The sequence below is a fragment of the Alosa pseudoharengus genome, unplaced genomic scaffold, assembly GCF_046254945.1.
Source record: "Alosa pseudoharengus isolate Yale_2024_CS ecotype anadromous, Long Island Sound unplaced genomic scaffold, YU_APseudo_1.1 YU_APseudo_1.1_scf_19, whole genome shotgun sequence".
NCBI classification, from domain to species: Eukaryota; Metazoa; Chordata; class Actinopteri; order Clupeiformes; family Clupeidae; genus Alosa; species Alosa pseudoharengus.
This window is the reverse complement of record NW_027468657.1, coordinates 4,995,659-5,015,658: the sequence shown is the minus strand read 5'-3', so window position 1 is coordinate 5,015,658 and position 20,000 is coordinate 4,995,659. Positions and strand designations below refer to the sequence as shown.

Here is a 20,000-nt window from a genome sequence, read left to right as displayed (position 1 = left end):
GTATTTCTTGTGACAGGTTGTGGAAATGCAAGCCCAGTCACAGGTGCTTGTGTGGTGTGTGTGTGTGTGTGTGTGTGTGTGTGTGTGTGCGCGTGTGTGTCCAGGGCATATTCAGGGAGGATGACCTGGAACACTTTGATGAGGATTTCAAGAATAACTTCCAGAAACGTCAGGCAGACATCTTCTCTGATGATGGCTGGGGAGAGGAGGATCAATAAGCACTTCTCATATTCCACCACTGGAGGGTGCTCATGTGCAAATGTGACTGTACTTTTACATTTTGTGTCCTTATTACAACTTATCTTTTCATCATGCGAATGTGTGCACTTTGCTTTTTATCATCATATTTATACTTCCAGTACCAAAAAAATAAGCAATTTAAATAAAGATTCAATTAAAATTCCCAAATGTATTACATCCATTTTACTTTGCTTCACACGTCCTCCATATCGTCAATGGCCAGGTTTTGTTAGTTATAATCTCTCATTTCTTCATCATTGTTTTTGCAATATTTTCCAGTGCAGTTCAGTAAAAACCATAAGCAACTCGGGTGAAAGCAGTGTACAGTGTCATAAAATGGGAGGGGGGGGGGGGGGTGTTAATGCAGCAGTGTGTAGGCTGGTGGGGGGGGGGGGGGGGGGGGGTGTTAATGCAGCAGTGTGTAGGCTGGTGGGGGGGGGGGGGGGGGGGGGGTTAATGCAGCAGTGTGTAGGCTGGTGGGGGGGGGGGGGGGGTGTTAATGCAGCAGTGTGTAGGCTGGTGGGGGGGGGGGGGGGTGTTAATGCAGCAGTGTGTAGGCTGGTGGGGGGGGGGGGGGGGGGGGGGGGGGGGTTAATGCAGCAGTGTGTAGGCTGGTGGGGGGGGGGGGGGGGGGGGGGGTTAATGCAGCAGTGTGTAGGCTGGTGGGGGGGGGGGGGGGTGTTAATGCAGCAGTGTGTAGGCTGGTGGGGGGGGGGGGGGGGGGGGGGGGGTTAATGCAGCAGTGTGTAGGCTGGTGGGGGGGGGGGGGGTTAATGCAGCAGTGTGTAGGCTGGTGGGGGGGGGGGGGTGTTAATGCAGCAGTGTGTAGGCTGGTGGGGGTGGGGGGGGGGGGGGGGGGGTGTTAATGCAGCAGTGTGTAGGCTGGTGGGGGGGGGGGGGGGGGGGGGGTGTTAATGCAGCAGTGTGTAGGCTGGTGGGTGTTACATGGTAACGTGTCCTCCCCCTGAACCCTACAGTAAGTTCTTACCTGTGGAAATGTTGTATAAGCACAGTGTGTAAGACAGGGTTTAACAGGCATGTAGTAGGGGGTGGTGTTAATGCAGCAGTGTGTAGGCTGGTGGGGGTGGGGGGGGGGGGGGGGGGGGGGGTGTTAATGCAGCAGTGTGTAGGCTGGTGGGTGTTACATGGTAACGTGTCCTCCCCCTGAACCCTACAGTAAGTTCTTACCTGTGGAAATGTTGTATAAGCACAGTGTGTAAGACAGGGTTTAACAGGCATGTAGTCATCTCTCCACACACACACACACACTAGTCCACCCTTTGGAACAAACTACTGTAAATATGCATAATCTTATATAACATTACTCCCTTTGTGCACAATGGGATAAACACACTATCCAAACAGAGTACACAACTGTCAAGCGTCCAGTCATGAACGCAATCTGCTATGAGGGTTGGCCACAGGGATGGGCAGTATTTATGATTCATGTATTTAAAATATGTATTTCATAAACAATTCAGTATTTTGCCATTTGTATTTTATTGGGTTGAAGAAAATGGCTGCGTTAGTTTAAAATGTGTGCCTGTATTCTGAGCTATGTTGCTGGGTAATGTTCCTGCGTATTGTTGTTCTGGCACGTTCCCTTTGAAATAATTTTTCTTAAGAACTTTAAACATCAGTAGGCAAATTAACATGATCATCCAATTGGAATATATGAAACCGGTCATGTGGTTGGCCCATGTATACATGTTGACAGGTTATGTGGTTGGCCCATGTATACATGTTGACAGGTTATGTGGTTGGCCCATGTATACATGTTGACAGTTTCCCTCATTTTATGGGAGACACATGGACGCTGTCCACCAGTATTGCCACGGAAACGTTACATTTCATTGTAGTATTGCCTGGCAATACTAGTTTTTAGCCAATGTTCACGTCAGACAGAAGACGGGCCCTGCTTGCTCTGATAGCCTATGGTATTTCTGTCCCTCCCAAACTGCGTTAAAATGGTGTATTCAACAGCCAGAATTTAAACAATTCCCCCGGACCCACCCGTTTATGATCTGCACCCCCTCTCACAAAACCTCCAACATCCCTGTAGCTCTTGTGAAGTATGCACTTGCACAACACTGCCTACAGAGCATAGCCTACCATTAATTGTCAGCGGTCAGTAACAGCATAATAGGACTTAATCAGAGCCTGACCACCCTATACTACGCACGTTGCGTAGGGCCCCCACAAAGGAATCAAGGCCCCTCGCCTCCCTCTTGCATCAAGATATTGTTATAATTTTGCTGAGAAGATGAAGCAGAACTGTATGGGCATGAGAAGAGAAAAAACAACATGCAAGTGAACTGCGGGATCAGCAGTTGGGTAAACGTGTTGTGTTCCTCTTCAGGTTTGATGTCAACAAGTAATAACAGCTGATCTGCTGACTTGCATCTCTCAAGTCTGTGTCTGTAACCTGGGCAATGAAATTAAATTAATTCACTGTTGGTTTTTAATGACAAATGAGTAACAGGCTACGCAACTATTGGCAAACTTTTACATAGCCTAGTTCCTTCTATAGCCACCGGTTATCATGTTTGCCTGTCAGTACTGACCAGAAATTAATATTACTTGACACTCCTATGTGATCCAAGACAGATTGTTTCATTGTTTCATTTTTCAATATTTATTTTAACTAATTAAATAGCAAGCATCCTGACTTACATCCTATATGCACATCTCATATATAATAGCCTGCAGACACGAACACAAGTTACTCTCCTTACAGTAATGTGAATTTCGAATGAATTGTCTCTGATATAATAAATACAACACACACATTGGGCTTGGCAAGAAATTTGGCAATACTTCTTTTACACGAGTGATGGCACAACCGGTGAAACATTCCTCCTTTTGTTTTCTTTATCATTACACAACTTTTCCAGCATTTTGTTACCCCTATCCAAACTTTTTTTGAAAAGTGTTGCAAAATTAACATATATTTTCCATGAAATAGTCAAATTTGTTAGTTTCAACATTTGATATGTTGTCTGTGTCCTTTTTGCAACTAAATATGAGTTTACAAGATATACAGATTATTCCATTCTGTTTTTATTAGCATTTTACACAACATCCCAACTTTTTCTGATTTGGGTTTGTAGATAACTACAGAAGGAATGCAGTCATTGTAGGAACGTGCAACTCAAGCCATGCTCATTGATTATTTGTGTGTGTGTGTGTGTGTGATCTGAACTATTCAACACAAAGATGTGTCTTCATAGGTATTCATGCATTGCATAACAACTAAGACTAACATAACATAACATCTTGGTAATGCCTGTGGGTGTACAGGAATGGGCGTGGCGTGCATAGAGGTACCTTCCTAAAGTCTGGGAAATAACATCTGATTCCACATCAGGACTTCGGCATCTGACGCCAGCGACACACATTAGTGTTGACCAAATAGATAGGAAAGCTGGGGAAATCGCACAAGGAGGTAAGACACACACACACACACACACACAGAGGTCATTCCATGATGCAGGTGGAGAATCCTAGTGTGGAAGGTAAGCTTTCCTTCTCCATTGAAATGAAATCTGACTGGACATACAGTACTAAAGCTTCTCGCCAATGAAAAAATATTTTCATTCAGGCATGTTTCACTGCTAGAAACCTATACTAACGTATTGCTTCATAGGAAGTGATGTTATTTTGTAATATCAGTGAAGCTTGATGTTGCTGTTAATTATGATCAGAGATTCAACCAGAGACGGTTATAGAATCTTTGACTCAACTAAAGCAGCTTATAGTTCCTACTTGCAGAGTGTGCAGTGATCATGGCATGGGCAGTATTTGGGCAGTATTTATGATACATTTAATTTGCGTATTTGAAATACAAAATAATATTTTATAATTTGTATTTTATTGGTTTGAAGAAAATGGCTGAGTATGTTGTACCAAAATACTTTATAGATGTGTATTTTTGTAGTTTAAATGTAGTGTAAAAACTGACAAAAGTTTTTTTGGCAAGTCCAATACTTTTGATGATGAACAATGAACGTAGCCTCTGACTAGTGGTGACTTACTTTGCCAAGACTTATTGTGATCAGAATATTGAGATTCAGGAAGATGAGACAGTGCAAGATGAGTAACATGTAGGTTGCTCACACACACCAGGGGCAAAGGCTTTGTCTCACTTTGGTATAGGACATAAACTGGTTGTCCTGGTATGAGGACACGTTCGAATGAATAAGACTTCACAACAAAAATAATATGAATAAGTTCCCTAAAATATTGGTAGGGCCAATTTTGTAATTCCCAAAATATTGGTATTGTCATGACCCTAGAGTCCATACGCAAACCTATGCCCTTGACACAGACAATACACTCCCTCTCTCACACCAACCCACTCACTCAACCACATGGTTATTTGCTTACCCATACCCAAACAAATGTTTTTGGTAAAACTTTGTTTGCCTGTTTTTGGTAAACTTTGGAACAACTTTAGCCTATACTTGGTACTTATGCTTAAATATACTTATACTGATTACGTAACATTCTCTTCACTCCTCAAGAACTTGTCTGCCTTCACCAAACCCTACACAGTACAGCAGCTTCATTCTGTGGAGGAGTGAATTCTTTTCCTGGCTCCTTCTAGAATTCTATGTGAAAAGTCTAGTTTCAGTGTTCTTTATGGACCCTTTCAAGAGAGTTCCATTATCAGCATCATAGTTGGCCCCACAAGGCTTCCTTTTTAACATTCCATATGTTATCTTAATGCAGAGGAAGTAGATTGGGAACCAAATAGAACGTTCAAGCATTGTTTTTGTTTTTATTGTTGAAAGGGTCTATACAGTTTACATGGAGAATCCCTGAGGGTAATTGTCACATCATAGTGCGGAACTCTCGCTTCGCGAACGTTCTAATCACATATGTGTGACCGTACTCCTCATATCTATTTTGCAAGAAGATAACAGCCGGTCATTCATCATGTTTATATATCTAGAGCCACTAAAAGAATAATCATCAAATTTCATGTTGAAAAAAAAAGATAATTTAAGGTGATTTCGTTGCTGTAAAAAAAAGGGTCGTTATGAATATAACTCAAGCTTATCGTTCTCTGGCACACGTGACGTCCATGCAGACGTGAGATGTCTTGGCCCTCTTCTTCTCTGTCTATGCTTCTCTCCGTGCCAGATTTCAGCCAGAATGGCCGGCAGCGCCAGTGGTAAAGGTCTGCGCTATGACGGTAGCTCCTCCACGTAGGGCCGCGAGCAGGATAACGGCTGTCAGTCAGGTAGGAGTCTAATCTCGTCTGACGCCCCTCGCACCACTGGAGCCACTGAGCATCCTCGCAGCTGTCAATCAAACAAACATTTCCGGCGCTGAGAGGTCGTGACTACCTGCTTATGCTGCGGGAGATAGATACCTTGTCTTGGAGAGACGCTGTGTGTGTGCCTGTGTGTGTGTGTGTGTGTGTGTGTGTGTGTGTGTGTGTGTGTGTGTGTGTGTGTGCGCACATTATAATAGTCAGAGTGGTGTGTGTGTGTGTGTGTGTGTGTGTGTGTGTGTGTGTGTGTGTGTGTTGGGGTGTGTTCTTTAATTTTCTTTAGTTTACCTTCAGGAAGCTCTAACCAAAGCCATGTGCATGTGTCCTGTTATTGTTCTTCTGTCCCGACTGACCACACCTGTCCTGACCCAGTCCTCTCTCCTCCTTCCTCTTTCTCTCCATTCCCACCTCTTTTCACTCTCTCCCACCCCCCTCTCCTCTTTACTCCTCTCACCCTCCTCTCCTCTTTACTCCTCTCTCCTCCCACCCCCCTCTCCTCTTTACTCCTCTCTCCTCTCCTCTCCCCCCCTTTCCTCTCCTCTCCTCACCTCACTCCTCTCACCCCTCTCCTCTCTTCTCCTCTCTCCCCTCCTCTTTTATCCTCTCACCCCTCTCCTCTCCTCTCTTTTCCTCTCCTCTCCTCTCCTCACTCCTCTCACCCCCTCTCCTCTTTTCTCCTCTCCTCACTCCTCTCACCCCCCTCTCCTCTCCTCCCTCTCCTCTCACCCCTCTTTTCCTCTCCTCACCCCCTCACCTCTTTTCTCCTCTCCTCTCTCCTCTCACTCCCCTCTCCTCTCTTCTCCTCTCCTCTATTCTCCTCTCCTCTCTTCTCCTCTCACCCCTCTTTTCCTCTCCTCTCTTCTCCTCTCCTCTCACCCCCTCACCTCTTTTCTCCTCTCCCCTCTCCTCTCTTCTCCTCTCCTCTTTTCTCCTCTCCTCTCACTCTCCTCTCTTCTCCTCTTCCCCCTCTCCTCTCTTCTCCTCTCACTCCCCTCTCCTCTCTTCTCCTCTCTTCTCCTCTCCTCTCACTCAACTCTCCTCCCCTCTCTTCTCTCCTCTCACCCATTCGCTCCTTTCGTCTTTTCTGCGTCATCTCTTCTTCCTGTCCCATTCACTCTCCATTCCAACTCACTCTGTCTCTCTTTGTAATTAAATCTGTCTTACAGGCCATTATGTCTGTGTGTGTGTATGTATGTATGTATTCATTATTTTTGCCATTGCGTGTGCAGGGGCTTGGAGCGGGCTGTGGATACAGCGTCCAGACGCAGGCGTACACAGACACACGCTTTATGGGCGGCAGCAGCAGCAGCAGGGTCTTTGGTTCTCAGCTAATCAGTCCGTGTAGCTCATTTCCTGTCTGCACATCTCTCTATCTTCTGTCAACACTGTTGAAATGATCAGCTGTGTGTGGGGGTGGGTGGGTGTGTGTGTGTGTGTGTGTGTGTGTGTGTGTGTGTATGTATGTGTGTATGTGTGTGTGTGTGTATGTGTATGTGTGTGTGTGTGTGTGTGTGTGTGTGTGTGTGTGTGTGTGTGTATGGAGGATGTGGTGACAGGTGTGCTCGCTGTGACCAGAGGTGGCAAAAACCAGCTGCTCCTCTCCTCTCAACTCCTCTCCTCTCCTCTCCGCTCCTCTCCACTCAACTCCTCTCCTCTCCACTCCTCTTCTGTCCGCTCCTCTCCTCTCCTCTCAACTCCTCTCCTCTCCACTCCTCTTCTGTCCTCTCCTCTCAACTCCTCTTAACTCCTCTCCTCTTCTGTCTGAGAGTGTCAGCTAATATTTTTGCCACAGGATTTAAAACAAAACAAATGTATATATGTTGAAGCTACATATATAGCTACATGGGCATCACAGTAGTGACGCTATGAATCCCTGTTCAATGTGATTGGTTAGGTTCGACCAATGATTTCAAAGTTAGCCCAAATTCTAAGCCCGTTGCGGTGCGAATGTTGGAAATGTTTCCCAACCATGACTGACCAGACTCTATTCACCTCATGAATGAGTTTGGGTTACCAGGCTGGATTTGTGTAGCTCCTTAGCATACTAACAGAAAGGCCCTATGGGTAAAACAATCTTATGGAGTCGATTGAAAACTCTGTCATCCTCAGCTGAACTTATATTGCTGGCCACCTCAACTTTCAGAATAATTTGACATACTTCTAAAGGGGTGATTCATGTTGATAGCAACATATGATAAACATCAGCTTCCATATCAGTCTGTCTCTTTGCTGTTGAATGAGTCATGCTGCTCTTACCTGTGTTCTGAGGAAAGCTTAGGGAGATGTCAATGTGGGCGAAGACAAGCATGGCTTTGGATGAAGCTTGTTATAGACTTCCACAGCCTGGAGGCACTGCTCTAATAACATAACAACAATTCATCAAAAATAAACTCCCAAGCAGGTGCACACACACACACACACACAAACATACGCACATGGAAGTTTCACACAAACGCAAATAGCAGAGAGAGAAAGAGCTCTCTCAAGCGCGTATTACTGGAAGTCAAACACAAACAGCTCACACAAATATACTGTCTTAAGCACTACACACACGCACACACACACACACACACACACACACACACACACACACACACACACACACACACACACACACACACACAGGAAGTCCCCTTGAGTGTTTTGTAGGCCATGTTGAGGTCATACTTGCGTGCCACATGCTAGTCGTGTGTGTCGTGTGTGTCGTGCCAGTCAGTGTTGATTCTCCTCCCACGTGTGCTTTGTGCCCACCGACCCAACTAACACAGCACTGCGTCCGTGGCATTCAGACGCACGTGGCATGGCACCTGCATACGTCACAGCATGCCCCAATTAACCGCCAGCCGCCCTGCCCGCATGCAGAGTGCACGTTTATGAGCAGGACCATCGGCAGTGAACGCCCATCCAGGCAGTGCACACGCTAGGAGCAGACGCTAGGAGCAGACGCAGGAGCAGCACCTCCTCCTCCAGGCAGTGCACACGCTAGGAGCACACGCTAGGAGCAGACGCAGGAGCAGCACCTCCTCCTCTAGGCAGTGCACACGCAGGAGCAGTGCAGACGCTAGGAGCAGAGCAGACGCAGGAGCAGTGCAGATGCTAGGAGCAGACGCTAGTAGCAGTGCAGATGCTAGGAGCAGACGCAGGAGCACACGCTAGGAGCAGACGCTAGGAGCAGTGCACACGCTAGGAGCAGTGCAGGAGCAGTGCAGACGCTAGGAGCAGACGCAGGAGCAGCACCTCCTCCTCTAGGCAGTGCACACGGTAGGAGCACACGCAGGAGCAGTGCAGACGCTAGGAGCAGAGCAGACGCTAGGAGCAAAGCAGACGCAGGAGCAGTGCACACGCTAGGAGCAGACGCTAGGAGCAGTGCAGATGCTAGGAGCAGACGCAGGAGCACACGCTAAGAGCAGTGCACACACTAGGAGCAGACGCAGGAGCAGTGCAGACGCTAGGAGCAGATGCTAGGAGCAGTGCAGACGCTAGGAGCAGAGCAGACGCTAGGAGCAGACGCTAGGAGCAGTGCACACGCTAGGAACAGACGCAGGAGCAGTGCAGACACTAGGAGCAGACGCTAGGAGCAGTGCAGACACTAGGAGCAGACGCTAGGAGCAGTGCAGACACTAGGAGCAGACGCTAGGAGCAGTGCAGACGCTACTGTAGGAGCAGACGCAGGAGCACACGCTAAGAGCAGAGCAGACGCTAGGAGCAGACGCTAGGAGCAGTGCAGACGCTAGGAGCAGACGCAGGAGCAGGAGCTCCTCCTCCCGTGTGTGTTCACTCTAGAGACTCGCCTGGTGCCCGCAGGGGTGTTTGTTTGCTTGTCGTTGACAGATGCCAGTCTCAAAAAGAAAGGGTAGATTTGGAAATGCATATAGGACTTTCCATGCACTTTACTACAATTCCTACAAGTCCACCACACACACACACACACACACACACACACACACACACACACACACACACATACAAACTTTGTGGCCTTTAATAGAGATTGCTAAAACACGTGACCAAGATTATGGGTACGTTTGGCCGTTTACATTGGTTTACATGGGCATAGATTGCAGCGGATCCCCAAAATGCTTTGCGTTCACCAGTGGGAAAATGCCATGATGACGACACATTCTCAATCTCTATAGTTCCCAAATCGCTTGGTGTCTTCACACTCAGGTGTAGAAGAGGTCATTGCTGACCCCCACCAGGACCTGTTGCCTCTGGTGATTTCAAAATAAGTTGTCAGCATCTCTGTGAGTCAGAGGATTTATAACAACACACCTGTCCTGAGTTGCGTAATGCTAACAGTGGCTGCAGAGATAAAGCTGAATGGCCATCAATAGGAGATTATTAGCATGCTAGGTAGAGATAAAGCTGACTGGCCATCAATAGGAGATTATTAGCATGCTAGGTTGAGCAGCACCTCACGCTTGTGCCTTATCGCCTCTACAAATATTGAGATTAGCTGAAGACCAACAGGAAGCCCAAGGTGTGTGCGTGTGTGTGTGTACTGTATGTGTGAGAATGGTTGTTAACATTTCTGCTACAGTAGCATCCTCTCTGCCGGACTCAGGCCCCCTGAGGGCTAGAATGTTCTAGAAAGTTATCATCTCGCATCAGTCAGATCAAACATGTCAATATCTATACGTTGACAACATCAGCACAGTGTGTGTGTATGTGTGTTTGTGTGTGTGTAGCAAGTAATGGTCTGTGTGTGTGTGCACAAGAAGAAATCACATGCAAAGGGGCTTCTCTAATGTGCAGCTTGACAAAAAGCTGCCTTGCATCTGTGTGATGTAGACTATGCTCACAGAGTTCGTTGTAGGGAAGAGGCAGAGTGCGAATTACCCCACCATAATTGGGGGGTACTGCTCCTTCACTTCTTCTATGACCATCATGGTCCACTACCATATCAATCCCCATCGTGATTGCAAAGTGCAACATGTGCTGTGCAACACACATACAAGGTCTAAACATGCAGGTAAGACCCAACCCTCTCATATACTGTATAAACAGAAACCAAGTTTCCATTATAGTCTATAGTAGTCAGTGTCAAATCAACACAATTGCTTAGAGATATGTGAAACCTGAGCAATCTTTAATGTGATTAAGGAGCATACTATGAACATACTACCACAGAAGAACTACAGAGCGGTAACCTACAAGAATCCGATAACCAGAACAAGCTGGGTATCATCAACACTAGGCTACATTATCCTACTGTACAAATGAGTCAGATATACACATGCACACATACACTTTTCCTTTTCCGCAATAGAGTCTCTTTGAATAAAATCAAATCTTAGTTTCATTAAGATAGTATCAGGGTTCTCAGATTAAACTAGATTTATTGAACTAAAAATATGAAATAATAGAATGTAAAAACAGTACAAACCAATTAAAAACAAATTCAAATACTAGCATGTACTATTTAGCCTACTTGGCTCTTTTTATGCTTCCAAAGGTTTCACTGATGTTATGTAGGCTTAGCTACATCAGACCCTCTTGTGCATAATATAAAAAGCAACACAGGATCTGTGCCAAACTAATTTCAAAAGGGCACAAAAATGTATTCAAGATAAAATGAGAACAGCTAGGCTATGGACTGGACATCTCCTTGGAAATTACAATCGATTTTACCTCACCACAATGTAAAATAATAATAATAAATTATTTAAATAGAGAATTATCTTGCTAACTATCCTTGGTAACTAATCAAGGTCCATTTTACTAGCCTCAGTGGGTAAGTAGCAGGTAAGTAGCCGGTAATTAAAACATGTATGAAGACGTGACATGAGCTATGAAAAAACAAAACACGTAGCCAACTGTAATGGTATTTTTTCACAATATCAGAAAAATTATCTGACCCCCCCAAAACTGATATTTATGTCTCTTTGGGGAGTACTGGGTCTTCATTGGGGGGTATAGTACCCCCCAGTACCCCCTGTAATTCGAACTATGGGAGGAGGGAGTCCCCTACCCCCATCCCCACCTCTTTCACCCACCCTCCCCCTGCCTGGCGGGTGGCAGCAGTGCTGGGGGCGTTTGGGGTGTTAGTGAACTCGTCCGTCTCCATCTTTAGCCTTCCGTCCATGGGCAAGGGGCTCTGAGCTGATGTCCTCTGACAGGTTTCTGCATGAGCGAGCAATGCAGACCTAAACGCAAACGCGTCCTCCTGGCAGCAGCGGTTCCCATCTCTCCGATACTATGACCACTTGTGAGGAGTGACCAGACAGGGCGAGCAGAGACCAGCACCGTGAGGGCTGAGACGTCTCACATCGTGAGCTTTTTGTGAGCGTAGACGGCAGAGTCCTGCTTTTGTCTGATCTTGTGAAAGCCAAGGACACGACAGGGCAGGGGGGTGGTGTGGTGCAGGCCACATTTTTGGGTGGGCACAATAAGAGAGTCCTTTCCCCCACAAAAAGACACACTTATATTATCTTATATTGGGCATATTCAAAGACTTTAGAAGTATTGTTTTAAAACGTATAAGGTGCAGATATGTGGCTCATGCTCACCTCACTTCTGTGGTCACAATGCCACTGGACACCGGCCCTGATCAGGCGTAGGCAGCTAGCTTCATGGAGTTAGCGTTAGCTGCTGTTCTCTCTCTCTCTGAGATGACTGAGTCTGATGCAGCTAGCTTCATTGAGTTAGCGTTAGCTGCTGTTCTCTCTCTGAGATGACTGAGTCTGATGCAGCTAGCTTTATGGAGTAAGCGTTAGCCGCTGTTCTCTCTCTTTGAGGTGACTTCATTTACATTCTCGTGACTTTCTGACCGATCCGGTCCAGATGCTGCTCAATCTCGGCCCAGACGTGGTCCGCACGTGTAGTTGGGGAGGCTCTCTTCTGAAGCTGTGAGTGGTGTGTGGAGGCCAGTCTCTGTTTTCATTTGATTTCAGGGTTCCGAGGAACCATCACTCACTGCCCTCTTACAAGATAACATTAGAGAGGAGGAAGTGCAATTAGACGCAACTTAAGGGTGCAGATTTAACTCAACTGCATGGGGATCATCCTGGCTCCAATCAACAGTTAACAGCTATTTTAGCCCGGATGCTAACGAGGCGGGCTGAAATTAGAGCCGTTTGTCAAAGCTGGGGGATCATAAAATCAAGCCAACCGGGTCTGTCTGTCTCTCTCTCTCTCTCTCTCTCTGCGGTTGTAATGGGCAGTGATGACGCTGGCGAGTGTGTCCATGTGCTCTACAGCCCTGTCAGGGTTTATCACTGTCAGTGTGTTCTGAGCCCATTTCCTTCCCCTCAGACTCTGCTAGACCTGCATGCAAACCAGCCTCATCACAACCACACACAGTGAAAAACTACCACTGGCTTTACCACTCAAATCATCACCTGTCTACTAAAGAATCCTATGGGAACTCTGAATGTTGGTTCTAGAATGTTCCGTTGGCTCCGGATGGTGGTGGTCAGTGGTCCTGGTCAGTGTTCCGTTGCCCTCAGGAAGGAAGGTGGCTTGGCGGTTTGGTGCATTCTTTGTTGTGTGTCATAGTGGGTAAAAGTGTGTGTGATTAATGAATATCTAGCCTCTGTGGTGGGGTCCTGTCTTAATGAGTTTGCGCCCCAGCGGGAGATTCCCAGAAGAGTTTCCTCATACTGTGGGTCAAAACCAGTTTACCAGTTTTAAAGAGCTTACTGTCCACTGAGCACTGTGAAGGCAAAGCAGTGGGAGCAATGGGGGTTTAAACTGTCACTCTCTCAATTTGGATATACTATACAATGTTTATAACTAGATATTATGCTCTGCAATAGAATATGCTATATAACACTTGGAAACATTGGCTTACAGTAGGGATGCTTAATGTTGGTAACTACACAAACTAATTTGTTTGAATCTGTTTGCTGGCACCCGATGGTATGCCAGAGGTTCCATGGTCTAAACTAACACTAATTAGACATTTTAATAGGGGGAGGAAGGGTCATACAGTAAGCTAACTGCGGGGATACCCACGTTTTCCCTCTCCTGTGAAGCCCCGAACAGTAGGAGGTGGGGACAATACGCCAATTAAGAGTGGGGAATTTGCGTGAGAACCGCGGAATAGAAAAGAAAATTAGTCATACGTTGGGGCTACTTTTACGAGTGCAGCTCATTATTTCGCGCTTTCATGGTAATTATTGCCGGTGTGATCTCGTAAACGCAACCATTGCTCATACCTGCCAGTCCGTTATTAACCATAGCAGAGTTCATAGACGCGTTTTTATTGGTTTCCAGACGCCCAACAGTGGAACGTGACGCCAGCTCCTCTGCCCGCCAGCTGATGTCACTGTGTTATTCAGGTATGATGAAGTTTTTTAGGTGAGGAGGAAGTGGACGGGGGCCGGGGGGTTAAGCACTGGAAGGGCGCCCTTTTCATTGTCCATCAGCACCGACTAATCATATCGCGGCCACAATGTAAATCCAGTAGCGCGAGGCCACGCTTCTCTGGAAACATGAAACTCGCTAAACCAAGAGGAGACGTGCTGCGGAAAAAAAGCGCGCTTTCAGCGCGAGCGAATGAGGGGAGGATAAGAGGAACGCCTTAACAAAACAATCGCCAAGGTCTGTGGTGGCCATTGTATTCCGTCCGCGCAGCGGCACACTGGTTCACTGTTCAAGCCTGGCAGCGGGTCAGGACCCTGGCCGGCCCACGGGAGCTGTCTGCTCGCCGTGGTGCTGAAGTTCTCCAACACTTTCAAAACAAACGGGCAGTATTGTGGCTGTTCTTGTAGTGGATCCAGCACACATCCACACTACATTACACTGCGCAGCACAGCACAGCACAGCACAGCACAGATGACCCCCCCCCCCTCTCATTACCACAATGTATCTGAAAGTTTGTGTTTGCCTTTCTTGACATTTCATTACCCAGGTGACGTCACCGTGACACTACGAAACGTGATGTACTCAAATTTACCTTAAACTACCCCTGTACACATACCAAAACCACCTAATTTATATTAAGGGGGCTTTAATTTGTAAAACAGGCCCTTAATTTAACATTAAAATACCATTTTAAGGTGTGAAAAAAACTCCTTAATCTTACATTTAAGATGTTATGTCAGGGGTTCCCTTTATTTGTTGTCATTAAGGGGGTAATTAAGGACAATTTAAGTATAGCTTAATTTTATTTGAATGTGTTAATTCAGGGATTCCTTGATTAAGGGGGGAAAGAAAGGGATAAACTCAGTAGGCTTTTCCTATATTTAATTATAGAAGGGGTTTCAGGTCAAAAAGGCATTTATAAGGGCTGAAATTTAGGGGTTTAGTTTTGTAATGTGACTAGTTTTAGTTCAGTAGTTTTTCTTGCATATTTTTCCCTATTCATATTAATTCAGGAGCTCTGTAGTTGCATCTAAAGTGTTATTATATGGTGTGTAGGTTAGTCAGTCGGCAGTGTGTCAGTCAGTTACAGTGCCTTACATGGTGTGTGTGTGTGTCTGTGTGTGTGTGTGTTTGTGTTTGTGAGTGTGTATTCCATTGTAGCCCATTGAGTATGACACTTCTATTATTCTCATTTAAAAAATGTCAAAGTTTTGCATAGCTATTCAAACAAACATCATATTTCATTGACTGACACCAATGTTTGGAACTTTTTGGCTGCTTCATGCTCCGACTGTCATATTAGGGAACTTTTTGGCTGCTTCATGCTCCGACTGTCATATTAGGGAAAGAAACAGTAAGTGGTGTCACTTTTCCTACATACCACTGACGTAGCTCTCTGGGGCATTTTCCATATATACCACTGATGTAGCTCTATGCTGCATTTTCCATATGTACCACTGATGTAGCTCTCTGGAGCATTTTCCTTATATACCACTGATGTAGCTCTCTGTGGCATTTTCCATATGTACCACTGATGTAGCTCTCTGGGGCATTTTCTGATGTAGCTCTCTGGGGCATTTTACCTATACAGTATACCACTGAGGTCTCTGGTGCGTGCATGTATTTCTAAATCAATAATTTGCCCCATTTACACTGCGGGCATCTTGAGCTTCCTGGCACAGGGAGTATTTACACTGTACTGGGCCATGATTTACCAGGAACACAAGCCCGTGTTAACGGTCAGGGCTACATAATCCTGTTCTCCAAATGCAGTCTATAGTAGTTGTGTACAGAGAGGTTTACTGGCACACAGCCATATTTGTATGCACAACCACAGTGAAATTCCACATCATGGATTGATAACTTTGTACTGGAGCCTTGGGTTACTAGGCCTACGAAACCAAAATCAGACTGATGTCCAAATTGCAAGCACAAGTTGAAGTGCAATTGTGCAAACATGAAAATGCAAATATGTCACAAAAAGTATTGGATCTCTATAGCACCATTGGGGTGATGTAGGAGACCTTACGTATGGGATTACGGATACAGACCCACTCACAGTCAGAATTCTTTTTGTCCCTCTGGACAAACATGTGTATGTCCATTTTCTGGATTTTATCATTTTCATAGTGAGATCCACCTTGTAATAAATTATTCTTTACAAAATATTCCTATTCTGGGCCCATGTCAGTGAATTTGAATCATTAATTTGACTGAATTTAAAATGCAATTAAATAATACTCGAATTATGAAATAACTAAAATAACTGAGCTGTAGCCAACATCAAACATTCTTTCATGAAATTATCAGACTGCACGTAATTGGAAAAACTGCGTGTCATTCGTTGTCACTCTAAAACAACAGCTCATAACATTCGTCATTTTCCATTTGATCTGCTTGATCTTTCTCTGTTGTGCGCATATTGCACACAGTGTCAGGGTGGTTCTCCTCTGCTCACACCCTTCTCCCCCCTCCCCTAATCCACCCGTGCTTTCTCCTCCTTCGTCAGCCTCCGGTTAATAAATAGAAGCAAGCCCGGAGAGTTAACGCAATAACGTGGACCGTGAGACAAGCATCTGCCCGAAGCACACGTATAAATACTCATGAACTTTGATATGTACTCTAAAACTGGTGGACCGCGCCGTGGAAGGTCTTTCGACTCAGTGAAAACATGTTACGAGGAAAAACAACTTAACTATGAGGTGAGTCGCTTACTTACTGTCTTGTTAGATTGTTGGCTAATCGATTATCATCAGTCTAAACTTGTTTTGTGTGAGTGTCTTTGTGTCTCAAATGCTTTTAGTCGACAATTTTATTTGGAATATTTGCACTCGTCAACAGGTGTAAATGTTGGACTTTGAGATTATGGAAATAATTCAACTTCTGTAGTTCTTTTTTTTATTTTATAAGACTTTTTTTATAATACTGTACATGTGGCATGGGTATCAAAATGCTGTTCATTTGTGTTTTTGTCCAACATTATTCCTTACCAAATAAAAGTTACTTCATATGGGGAAGGTTCCAGCAGGGCTTTCCCCGATAACTTCACCCATTGCTCTTGGTTGTTAGATTGATTTGACAAAAGGTGTACATATTAGTGGTCTCTATTTTTGAAATGCTTGGATGTCTACACTTCTCTCTCTCTCTCTCTCTCTCTCTCTCTCTCTCTCTCTCTCTCTCTCTGTCAGGTTGTTTTTAAAATATGAAACTGTTCTGTGGGCTGTATGGTTTTACTTGAGGCTGTAACACCTGTTAATGTTCTTATTTTGTAGTATTTAAACACCTGATGTGTTTTTGCTAATGGTGTGTTAAGCCTCTCTCTCTCTCTCTCTCTCTCTCTCTCTCTCTCTCAGGCATTTTTATATTTCTGTATATATTTGTACTGCTTAAACAGGAAATAATAAAGTTCTCACTGACAGCCAACTGCAGCTAATTACACTACAGAGCAAACCTAGGAGTGATTAAACTGTTTAAACTACTCTGGTGCTGGAGCATAAAAATGCAATCAAACTGTCACCACACTAATCAAAATGCAAGTGACAATATTTGCCTTGCTCTTTTTTTCATTAACACCATGAGTCAGGATATGAATTTACCAGGTTGCAACGAATTTACAGTGTTTCAGTGTTCTCCAATAAGGTGTTCTAGGTGTGAGGTGTTCTAGGTGTTCTATTTTTGAATACTGAACATCAGGGCTGTTAGAAATCGTCACAACTGCAAACTGTCTGTATGAAATTGTCTTTGTTTTTTCACTTTTTTACATACACATGTTACACATTATAAATGTCCTTAACCACTCTCAGTCTAAACAGAAGCCATATTAGTTTTTTTTCCAGGTAATGTTCAGGGATTTCCAAAGCAGGCTGTATGTGTTTTTCTTAGTGTAGAAATAACATCCATCCTGCCTGCCTCATTCTGTGCTGTATACAACAGCAGCAATAACAACAACAATAACAACAAAAACAACAACAACAATAACAACAACAAAACAACAATAATAATAATAATGTGTAAATCAATTATCATTTCTATAATAATCCTAGATTTTGCGGTTCCAGTTATATAGTAACTGCAGTACATTCTCTTCTGGTAATCTGATGTATTCTGTGTACAGATTAACAAGGCCAACTTCAGCAAGATTGAAGAAAACAAGAAACTGTCATCACCCAGGAAGGGCCATGCTGCCATTCTGTTCTCTCTGAAGAATGAGGTCGGAGGCCTGGTGAAGGCTCTCAAGCTCTTCCAGGTACAACATACACACAACATACATACAACATGATGTAGCACGTCCAGGTACAACAAACACACATCACATAGCTTTCCCAGGTACAACAAACACACAACATCACATAGCTATTCCAGGTACAACAAACAAACATCACATAGCTTTTCTAGGTACAACAAACACACAACATCACATAGCTTTCCCAGGTACAACAAACACACATCACATAGCTTTTCCAGGTACAACAAACACACAACATCACATAGCTATCCCAGGTACAACATACAGCACATACAACATCATGTAGCATTATTACCAAGATTAACATAGAACAAAGATAGTTCCGTCGATTTTAACAATTAGATAGATAGATAGGTTTGATCAATTCAGCAATTTGATTGATTGATGCATTGATTGATTGATTGATTGGTTGGTTGATTGATTGATTGATTCCCTGAAAAGGAAATGATGGAAAAATAAATTTCCTTGCGTGTTTGCTCTATAGGAAAGTCACTTCAACATCGAAGCTCGTAAACGGCGCAACTCTGAGTTTGAGGTGTTTGTGGACTGCGACAGCGACCACCAGCAGCTTAGAGAGGTCATTCAGCTCCTGCAGAAGCACATGAACCTGCCTGATATGGACCTCAAAGATAACATCAGCCTGCCGGAAGATGGTATATTCTACACACCAGCATCAGAAACTCTTCATAAAATACAAAAATGAAAAATATGTGAATTATTATAACACATTTATTCATTTAGTAGAGGTTTGCTTTATCTAAAGCAGTGCAATGCAACACAGGTAAACATGTTCCTTGTGTATGCCCCAGTAAACCCCTGAGTCTGAGCTTAATACCTTGCTATGCCAGTTGAACTACAGGGCGAGTTTGAAGATATTTGAAGATGTTTTGATAATTAGCATACCCTTTCTGAAATTATAGATCATATTTTAAGGTGTTTGATATTTAAGATTTCTTTAAGATAATGGATATTGAAGGTAATAACATTTGGATGCCTTTGGATAATGTAATGTGTGTGTGTTTTGCCTGTGCTGCAGATATGGATGGATAATGTAATGTGTGTGTGTTTTGCCTGTGCTGCAGATATGGACGGATAATGTAATGTGTGTGTGTTTTGCCTGTGCTGCAGATATGGACGGATGTAATGTGTGTGTGTTTTGCCTGTGCTGCAGATATGGACGGATGTAATGTGTGTGTGTTTTGCCTGTGCTGCAGATATGGACGGGGTCCCTTGGTTCCCCAAGAAGATTTCCGATCTGGACCAGTGTGCCAGTCGGGTTCTGATGTACGGCTCAGACCTGGACGCAGATCATCCGGTACGTGTGTGTCCACACCGACTCCGTCTCCGTTACGTGCTGGGCTTTATACAGATCAAATGAATTGTACTAAGTAGCCTACGCCACATTACTATCAGTGCATGCCATAGTACAGTAAATAAACAGAACTCCATGTCCTGCTTTAACCTGTATACAGTATGTGCAATATGTTTATATTTGCAAATCGGAAGCTAAGTATGCTGCTCTAAAGGAGTATAATATGTATTTATAAATGTTTATATTTACAAATCGGAAGCTAAGTATGCTGCTCTAAAGGAGTATACTATGTATTTATAAATGTTTATATTTACAAATCGGAAGCTAAGTATGCTGCTCTAAAGGAGTATACTATGTATTTATAAATGTTTATATTTACAAATAGGAAGCTAAGTATGCTGCTCTAAAGGAGTATAATATGTATTTGTTTATATTTACAAATCGGAAGCTAAGTAAGCTGCTCTAAAGGAGTATAATATGTATTTATAAATGTTTATATTTACAAATCGGAAGCTAAGTATGCTGCTCTAAAGGGGATGATACATGTTTATATTTACAAATCGGAAGCTAAGTATGCTGCTCTAAAGGAGTATAATATGTATTTATAAATGTTTATA

At 44.2% G+C, this 20,000-nt stretch overlaps 2 protein-coding genes across 2 annotated transcripts in view; both read left to right on the top strand.

Annotated features, from left to right (window-relative positions):
* Positions 1–363, top strand: part of mns1 (meiosis-specific nuclear structural 1) — a 16,069-nt gene extending 15,706 nt beyond the window's left edge. Inside the window, exon 10 of the mRNA XM_076292825.1 lies at positions 105–363. Coding sequence (XP_076148940.1) covers positions 105–218 — 114 coding nt within the window. The 3' untranslated portion in view covers positions 219–363. The remainder of the gene's footprint in view (positions 1–104) is intronic.
* Positions 364–16,440: 16,077 nt separating this feature from the next.
* The window catches only part of LOC143133015 (tryptophan 5-hydroxylase 1-like), a 9,212-nt gene continuing 5,652 nt past the window's right edge, over positions 16,441–20,000 (top strand). Inside the window, exons 1-4 of the mRNA XM_076292824.1 lie at positions 16,441–16,527; positions 17,940–18,071; positions 18,556–18,724; positions 19,286–19,386. Of these exons, the coding sequence (XP_076148939.1) occupies positions 16,441–16,527; positions 17,940–18,071; positions 18,556–18,724; positions 19,286–19,386 (489 nt within the window). The remainder of the gene's footprint in view (positions 16,528–17,939; positions 18,072–18,555; positions 18,725–19,285; positions 19,387–20,000) is intronic.